This window comes from Hoplias malabaricus, unplaced genomic scaffold, assembly GCF_029633855.1.
Source record: "Hoplias malabaricus isolate fHopMal1 unplaced genomic scaffold, fHopMal1.hap1 scaffold_491, whole genome shotgun sequence".
Classification (NCBI taxonomy): domain Eukaryota; kingdom Metazoa; phylum Chordata; class Actinopteri; order Characiformes; family Erythrinidae; genus Hoplias; species Hoplias malabaricus.
In genome coordinates, this window is record NW_027101317.1 from 1 (window position 1) to 10,000 (window position 10,000).

General features: G+C 37.3%; 1 protein-coding gene across 1 annotated transcript in view; it reads right to left on the bottom strand.

Annotated features, from left to right (window-relative positions):
• Nucleotides 1-2,910: 2,910 nt before the first annotated feature.
• Nucleotides 2,911-10,000, bottom strand: part of LOC136685934 (V-set and transmembrane domain-containing protein 2B-like) — a 10,274-nt gene continuing 3,184 nt past the window's right edge. Inside the window, exons 3-5 of the mRNA XM_066659465.1 lie at nucleotides 9,028-9,057; nucleotides 8,577-8,928; nucleotides 2,911-5,393 (exon numbers count right to left, since the gene is read on the bottom strand). Of these exons, the coding sequence (XP_066515562.1) occupies nucleotides 5,305-5,393; nucleotides 8,577-8,928; nucleotides 9,028-9,057 (471 nt within the window). The 3' untranslated portion in view covers nucleotides 2,911-5,304. The remainder of the gene's footprint in view (nucleotides 5,394-8,576; nucleotides 8,929-9,027; nucleotides 9,058-10,000) is intronic.

The window sequence follows — 10,000 nt, forward strand, 5'->3', positions numbered from 1 at the left end:
TTGGTGTACTTTGTCTATGTTTGTGTGTTTTGTCTGTGTTTGTTGGTGTTTAGTTCTGACTCAGTGAGTGTGTTTTGTATTTGTATGTTGGAGTATTTTGTTTGTGGATGTGTTTGTGCTTTGGGTTACTTTTTGTGTTTTGTCTGTATTTTGGAGTGTTTTTGTCTGTGCTTATTTGAATGATTTGTCTGAATTGTTTGGTGTGGGTTTTTGTGCTTGTTACAGTGTTTGTGTATGTTAGAGTTTTGTCTGTTTTTGTCTGTGTATGTTGGTGTGTTCTGTCTGTTTATGCTTGAGTGATTTGTGTGTATTGGTTGGTATGATTTGTCTGTGTATGATAGACTGTTGTCTGTGTATGTTGTGTTCTGTCTGTAGAAACTGGAGTGATTTGTGTATTGGATGAGGTGTTTTGTCTGTTTATACTGGTGTGTTTGTGTTCTGAGTTTTGCCTGAAAAGGTGTTTATGGATGCTTTGTTTACCTTGAGCTGCTGAGACAATAACTTTGTGATTAAACTTGATGCTCTGATGGTGAAGGTAATTGTTTTGAGTCTTGCACTGAATCTAAAACATAAATGGATTAAACTGCACTCACACTTCCACTTTATTTCACCCTTAATCACTCCATCACTTTATTTCTTGCTGCTTTACTTGCTCTTCTCCTTTTTCAGGTGGACTGAAGGTATTAGGGAAGTATTAGGGAAGTGCTCAGTGCTGCATTTATGTTTGATTGTGTTAGAAATGCCTCTTTAACCCTGTTCTCACTCAACTGGTCAACCAGAGCAAGTGTCAGCAGAAACAAACCTTGAAGCCATCACTCATCCATTTATTTATTCATTGAAGCTCTTTGTTTATCTTTTGTTTTCTAAATTGCCCATCACAGAAGCTCCAAAATTGTTTGCCTGTTAGATCAAGATAATAAAGCTTTTTAAAGATACCTCACCCTTTATGGTCTCAAAGACTAAGAGGAAAACAAAATTAAGGTTTAAACATGACAGATATAAACAGAAAAAAAAATCAGTAATAAACATAGATTAAATCTTGTGATGTTAACTGTTATTTTATGATGTCAATATCAGATCATAATCACATGATAATCAACTGATAACTTACCAAATAATACACAAATTATCTCCCAATAATAATGTAATTTTCATCTGCTCAAAGTTATAGTTTAAGCTTTTTTCCTATGTACTGAAATAAATCAGTAGAGAAATACATATTTGAAAATTACTTTGCTGTGACACAAATAGGCCTTCACACCATGCACCATGCTCCAAATTTAACTGTAATCTCAGTCTTCTGCCAAAGTACTGTGTAATACACTATGTAACATCATACACATATTAGATTCCCAGAATTCCTTCTGTTCTTGAATTAATCTGGCTTTGGTGCTGTAACTGTGGCAGAGCTACAAAATCCCAGAATGCAATCTTGTCAGCAGAGATTGTTTTAATGTTGTGAATATGTGAAGATAAATTAATTAAAGGTAATGAAAGAATGTAGCATATCTATCTTTATCTGTCGCTCAGCCTCTCTCTTTTCCTTTTCTCAATATATGTCTTTCCAGCCCCACATTTGCAGAGCTGAGCTTTGGCAGGTGTGGATCAAGTCTGATCTGAGGTGAGAATAGAGCTGGATATTGACTCTTTTCAGAGGCAGGATTGTGAGTGCTATGCATATGATGGGGGCTGGGTGGAACATTGCATGGGGCCTTAAACCCCTGTTATTTGTTAAATTTTATTTTGTGCTTTTTAGTTTAGAAACTCCTGTTTATTTATTTTATTTTCCTTCTAAATGTGAGTGGATTATGTTTTATATGAAAAAAAAATTGAAAAAAAAAATAATTTAAAAATATTTGTGGACAGCCATGGCCTAATGTTTAGAGAAGTGGGCTTAGGGCTGAAAAGTCATTGGACCAATACCTACAGCTGACAGGAAAATTGGAGGTGAGTGGAGTAAAGAGACAGCACGGTCCTCATCCCCCAATCCACAACTGAGCTGCCCTTGAGCAAGGCACAACTGCTCCCATGGTGCTGGAGATGGCTGCCTACTGCTCTGTATGTGTGTTCACAGTCCGTAGTGCACTAGTGTGTGTATGTGTGTTCACTGCTACAGATGGGTTAAATGCAGAAGACCTCTTTTGTTTTACATGGTACAATGGGAAATAATAATTTAACATTTATTTAGAATGTGTGAGTTTGTGTTGCCCTGTGAAGGACTGGTGCACCCTCCCGTGTGTGTTTTCACCTTGCACCCAGTGATTCCAGGTAGGCTCCCAACACCCCGCTACCCTGAATCGATAAGCTGTTACAGACAATGAATAGATGATAAACATTTATTTAGTAGCAGTGTATGGATGGATAATTATTATAATTAGATTTAAAATGACAACAAATTCTTGTATTGCAGGGATATGGTTATAGATAGAGTAATGGTTATAATTATGAGTTACAATAAAGATAGTGTGTAAGGTTACAGGTTAGGGCATGAGACTAAGTACTTTGATTAAGATTTAACCTAAACTAAGGTTTAGGTTTATGAATGAGAATTAGGGTGGATTAGGTTTAGGTTCAGGCTTAAATGTTAGTGTATCAGGTAATCGTTTAAGTTCTAAGGATTATGGTTTAGTGTTTAAGTATTTGAAAATGAAAATAAATTGTAGGTCTGATGGCTTCTGAATTTTATACATTGCAGTAATTTCAGTTTTTCTTTTCACAAAGAGTAAAACAAAAACATTATTATAAACAAATGGTTCTAATCAAACACAAGCGATCCATCAACCTTGATGAACCCAAGGAACAAAAATATATTTTTTGGAATAAGGAAATTTAATAATATCATAGAATATAATAAAGTTTCTGATATTAAAAAGAAAACATGACAAATGTTAAAAAAAAGACAGCCTTTATTTCTTGTGTTTGTAGCATTTCCTTCACTTGGTAGAAATGGATGTTTTAAATTCACCAACTTTAATAAAAAATAAGCATTTGTAAAGGTGACAAACAACAACTGTGGAACATGTGCTTTCAAAATATATGGTTGTATTTGTGTACACTGAAAAAAAACCTGCAATAGAACTAAAAATAGAAATAAAATATGTTTCATACATAAACACACTCACATTCTCTCATTCTCTCTCTCTCTCTCTCACACACACACACACACATATATATATATATATATATATATATATATACAGAGAGAGAGAGAGAGAAACACTTCACTGATCATCAGATCAGTTCATGCAAAATATACACACCCCACCCCATTTCCAGAAATGTAGAAACACTTTAATAAATGCAATAAAAACTAAGGGCAATGATGTTCAAATAGTTTAGACAGTGTATTTAATTGAAAAGAGTACAAAGACAATATTTTAAAAGTTGAAACAGAATTTCTTTTTTTTTTTAATAATTGCCCATTTTAGCCCCCTCCATTCCTGCTCTTGAACTGTATAGGGTTATATACAATGAATGAAATGAATTTTCCAATTTTAAATTTCATACCAACAGTTCATTTTATAAATGATGGTACAAAATTGTGTTTACCACTGTTTTCTTCACTGCTTCATTAACAACACACTGTGAGTGTTTTTGAATTGAGGAGACAAATCACTATTATTTTGAAAGTGAACGATTTTCTAATACTTGCTTGCTGCTCAACAACTTGGGGTCACCGTTACAGTGAATTTAGCTTCATAATACACATTTCAGTGGCTGACAAGTCTGGACTCTTTTATTAAGGAGCTGTGCTGTTGTAATTCATACAGAATATAACATGTTTACTGATGCTTTCCACAGAAAAACATGTATTTCTATTTTTGTTCATTTTAAATTTACTACCTCATTTGAACACAGCAGTTATCCTTCACATTAAATTTCATGGATGGACCAATAGAAATGCTCCAGAATTACTTGTATAAAAAGCTTTCGCTTTGACAATCTTTAAAATATTTTTTCTTTAGACACACCCCCCCCCCCCCACACACACACACCCACACACACAATCACAGATGCTGGCATTTGAATTTAGTGCTTACAACAAATAAAATATTTCTGCTCATCTTTAGCCCAGAGGAAGAAACATTCATGATTTCCAAAAAAATAATTTCAGATTTTGATTTGTCAGACACAGGACACATTTCCACTTTCCCTCAGTCCATCATGCCTGCCTTTTCTGTTTATTCTGGAAACTGTAAGCAAGTTTGAATACTTGAAAAGCACTAAATAAATATAATGTATTATTATTATTATTATTATTATTATTATTATTATCCTAAAATGGCTCTGCCCCAGAGAAGGCAGCAGCATTTCAGGATCCTGTTTATATCTGGTTATTTCTTTGCATTAGTGAGTTTTAACTTACATCTTTGGGGGGGGGGGGTGATTAACTGTGATATCAGAGAGTGGTTTTAGGAAGTGTTTGTGAGCCCATGCAGTGATTTTGACTAAAGATAGATGCATGTCTTTAAATCAGTTCCACCTTATTCAGCCAATGCTGGTATTGGGCCTTTTCTTTTGCCTATAGAGATTGCTCCATACCCACACACACACACATTATAATGTAGTGTAGAAGATGAAATCACCAGGTTCTTTACCATTTTAATTTGTGAAAGTCTGAGCAAGCAAATTGTGCAATAGTTCAAGAATATATTTTCTCAGAGTGGTGAAAACCTCCCTATCTTTACTTCTGAAAGTCTCAACATCTCTTAAACACTTTTGAAACATGTCATGTTAATAAACTATTTCCAATTAACCTCATTTACATTTTGTGGCATTACACAATTTAACCATTCTTTTGTTCATGTTGATTGCATCTATTTCAAAACCTCAAACCTATCTAATTTCTCTGTTTAAACATCTATTGTCTTTGTAATGTTTCAATTAAATATATGATCAAGCTGTTTTCCACACCATTGCATGCTTTTTCTAATGACATTACTCACAGTGAACCAACTTTTCTGGATATAGAGTTCATAAAAATAAATTTAAAATACTCTGTGTTTAACACTTTACTTGTGAAACCAAATAAAATAACTCCAAATGCATCATTTGATGTGATTAGGACACAGAGTCATTTCAGTTATATTTTCATGCTTTTCTGAAATGTTCTCCAGTTCTGAGATGCCTTTGTGAGTTTTTCATGAGACATGTCCATTCATTAACAGATTTACACACATTCTATGTGTGCCTGTGATGAGTTGAATTGGTGTAATGCTTGATTTATTTATTCCTTTATTTAGGATTTTCCTGTTGCTGTTTGGTAAATAAAGTGGAAATGTCTGTTTGTTTAGCTGACGTCTTTCACTGGGTGAACAGGAAGGGGAAGAGCTTATGCAGGATCAGCAGATTAATGTAGAGGAGGGGTTCAGGGGTTGTCATTGCACCAGAACCTAAACAACAAAAACAGAGAAAATAATATTTATTTTAAATCAAATTTACAGGACACAACCAAATTCACTAGTACTGAGACATCATTGATTGGGTTTTGTCAGCCTTTTATTTCTCCACGTTTTAAGTTTATAATAATGTCTTTAATAAATATTTGGGAAAAAAAGTACACTATATTGCAAGATGTATTCACTCATCAACTCAAATCATTGAATTCAGGTGTTCCAATCATTTGATTTAAACAACCCCAGTGTGCATGAAAATTTGTGTGTTTAGGATCATACAATGTTGGTGTTTAAACAGCAAAAATAACACACTAGTGTATTTTATTACAATGCAGTGTAGTGTAATAAGGAGTTAAAGTCCTTCACAGGGTAACACACTCACACATATGGACACTTTTGAGTCACCAATCCTCCTACCAACGTGTGGTTTTTTTTTTTGACTGTGGGAGGAAACCAGAGCAGACAGAGGACACCCAGTGGACAGAGGGAGAACACACCAAACTTATCACAGATAGTCCCCCAGAGCAGAACTGGAACCCACAACCTCTAAGTCCCTGGAGCTGTGTGACTGTAAAACTACCTGCTGTGCCACCTTGCCTCCCTTTATAATAATAATAATGTGCAATTATTTTTCATTGTACAATGAAACGTGTCTTCCACATTTAACCCATCTCTGCCACTAGACAAGACAGCAAGACAATGCTGTTCCTTCACTCTCAAAGCCCCTAATTTTCCTGCCTGTCATGGGAATTGTACCAACAACCTTTGAGTATTAAGTCCTCTCCTATAATCATTGGGCCATGGCTCACCCACTCTGAAATATTTTTTCAAAAACAGTGTGAATGCAACAATCACACACCTGTTTATTAAGATGAGCAGTCTGTTGTGTTCTTCTAATGTAGAAACTAGCTGAATGGATTAGAGTTTTCCTATGTATTAACAACATTTATTATAAAGGGTTAAAGACTATAATGCCTCTTTCACACAGGAGCTCCAGAGAATTTCTGGAGAAACTCAGAAATATCAGGTCAGGAGAGGTCAGGTCCAGTTTTCCTTCACACATACAGCCCCCAGCGGGAGATTTTCTGTGTCAGACGCGCTATCGCAGCAGGAAATGAAATGCATGCTTTAGGAGTGAGGATGGAGCCAATGCATTTTGTGCAGGAGAATCTCCGAAACTTTTTGCCCATCTTTCTCACATGCACTGACTAACTTCACCTGTAGTTATTACCTGCATCATAAAGGAACCCACTAATTCAGTATACATACTTTTTCGCCTGCTCCCTTCATGCAGGAGGCTGCAGAGCATCAAGTGTAAGACAACCAAACTGGGGACCAGTTTCTTCCCTGACTAAGTAAGACTATTAGATTCCAAATAGTTGTACTGTATCAGAGCCCATATAATTTCATACATATAGGTATGTGGTCTATCTCACTTACCCATGCTCTTGCTGCTGTTACCTACACCTTGCATATATATATATATATATTGTAAATTGGGGCCTTGAATGTCCAATTTTGTCCCACCCCATGTTTCACACGTGCTGTGAATGACAATACGGAAAAAAATCACTGAATATACCGCTGACTATTTTCACAGTTTGTCAGAGTGAAAATTATTAGGCAACAATATTGCTTAAAATATTCTGTTTTTGTACAGAATTTACAGTTACCACTAAAACTGATACTCTTAAAATTAAAGTACCACCAGAGAATAAATATTAGCATAGTCCTTTACCTTTTACATTATAAGAGACTTGTGTATTTCAAATAGCTCCAAGAGTGCAAAGAAGGCATGTTATCATTTATGAATATAAATCATTTATGTGGAATTTTGAAGGGCAGAACTTTTTGTGTGAGCACGCTTTTAGGTGGATCATAGAGGCAACAGCTTTAGAAAGGGCATCTAGTGTAAAACTGTGCCAAATCGATAATGTGGATTGGTTGATCCGCTGTGGAGACCCCTGATTGGAGCAGCCAAAGGAAGAAGAAGAAGAAGAAGAAGAGTGCCAAAACAGCTACAGTTTAAGGTGGAGTGGAGCAACAAGTTTGGAACTCTGTATAGGATCCAGATCCTTTCTGTATGAGACGTCTTGTTTGGCATTTAAAATGACACAAAATTATCAAATAATCACATTGGACACCCAGTGTCCAACAATCACACTAAGAGCTTACTTTTCACTTCTTTGGCTTCAGGTTCACATGAACAAATTTAATGAATCAGTTGATTTAGACATGAAGATCAGTCAATGAATCAAGCTCCAGCAGACTTTAGCCAGTAAATTTATTCAATACACTCCTTTGGAAGTGGAGTCTTCAGACACTGAAATAAAGTTAATAGCTAGCAAACAGAGATTTAACCACACAATGTTTACTCTACTTTTCTTCCTTAAACATTAAACATAGGTTGAATTTCCATGATTTACAAGACTCCTTAATTAATTTCTTTAATTTCTCCTATATTAATTTATATTAATTTGTACAACCAACCAATCACTTACAACCATCTGGTCAATTTGAGCCATTCACAACTATCCTGTCACAGACATCCAGTCAGATCCATCCAATATCAACCACCCATTTACAATCATCCAACCACAACCAACCAGTTATAACCATCCAGTAGTTGAACCATACAATATTCCAATTATTATCATGTCCCACCACGATCATCTGCTCAATGCTGTCATACCACAGTATTTGAACCAGTGACTTTCAACCCATCACAGTCCTCCAGTGTCTTCAACTATGATCTTATTTCATAATTCATAACCTTCTACTAAAACATTTTTTCTCTCTCTCTGTCTCTCATGATTTCTCTCACAGGTTTTTGGTGAATTATGAAAATGCGCATATAAACCCTGAATGGAAAAAGCCCAAAATTTGCAAAAACTCCCACATATTGCAAAACAGTGTTATACTCAGATGGGGTAGAGAAAAACTTTTATACTCAGACAGGGTGGAAACTTTAAACCACTGCTAAAACGCAATTGTGAAAAAGAGTTAGAGTTTGTGTTAACCCTAACCCCAACCATGTGTAGATTATTGTACCCATATACAGCACTTGGCAAATGTCAGGGACAACTTTCCTCTCAATACATTACAAACAAGTTCTATAATGGATGTGGCCCCCTTTTTGTTGTGTTGGTCACTAGAGGGCAGTGTTGTTCTTTGACTCACCGGCCCCGTGCTGCTGTCTGATGGCTGCGTTCCCAGGCCGTGGCGTGGCAGAGGACTTGGTGATGGCGGTGGTGGTGGGGGTGGTTGTCTGCAGGGCAAGGGTCTCTGTAGTGGTCCGGCCCAGGGATGTGTTGCTGTTCCGGAGACTCCAGCGGTTCTGGATGTGACTCACTGCTTCCTCAGCCAGCATCCCATGCCTCGGAGTGATCCGCAGCGTGGCCTGGACTTTATTATCCTGAGTTTCATCAGAGAACAAATCCGAAACACGGCACTCGTACACGCCCTCATCCTCTTTGTGGACATTGGACAGACTCAGCTTGTGTGAAATAGCGTTGCCCTGAACTCTCACCGTCTGAGGAAAACACACAAACCAGGAGCCTTACAGCCATTTAGAGCAATTCAGTTCTGCTGTAAATAATTAAAGGAATGAATTAAGGGTTTAAAAACGTACGCTTATTTTGGTGGCATCCCTCGGGACCACCTACAACAGAGAAGAATAGTGTGAGTAATATGTTTTTTGTATGTTCAGTGTTTATATTCTAGACACCTGATGGTGGCAGCAAAGTCTCACAGCAGCTAAAAATCCCCCCCATTTCCAACCACCACCCCACCTCCTCCCAGTCCAAGAGAAAAAAGCATTCAACTCCGAATCAACTGTGTGCTGCAAGAGAACTGGGATTTTCATTTAAATGACCACCTCCTCATTCCACCACGTCCTCCTAACATGCCCTCCTCATTACACCACCTCCTTATTCTAACACACTTTGTCTTTACACCAACCCTCCTTAGAACACCACCTCTTCCTTACATGCCCTCCTCATTACACCACCTCCTTATAACACTTCCTCCTCATTCCACCACCTCCTTAGAACACCACCTCCTCCTGACATCACTTCCTTATAACACCACCACCACTTTACAACACCTCCTTATTACACCCCCTCCTTATAACACCACCTCCTTACACCACCTCCTTATAACAGCACCTCCCCATTACACCACCTCCTCCTAACACAACTTCCTCCTGACACCACTTCCTTATATAATTACCTCCTCATTATACATCTTCCTTATAACACCACCTCCTCATTCTAACACACTTTGTCTTTACACCACCTCCTTAAAACACCACCACCACTTTACACCATCTCCTTATTACACCGCCCCTTATAACACCACCTCCTCCTAACACCACCTCCTCATTAAACCACCTTCTCCTGACACCTCCTCATTACACCAACTTCTTATAACACCACCTCCTTATAAATCAAGGCCCTCATTACACCATCTCCTCATAACACCACCTCATCATTAAACCACCTCCTCTTTTTTACATACACCATCTTCACACCTCTACACACACCACCTACACAAACACCAGCATCACACCTCCATACACAGCAACTTCACACCTCCACACATCT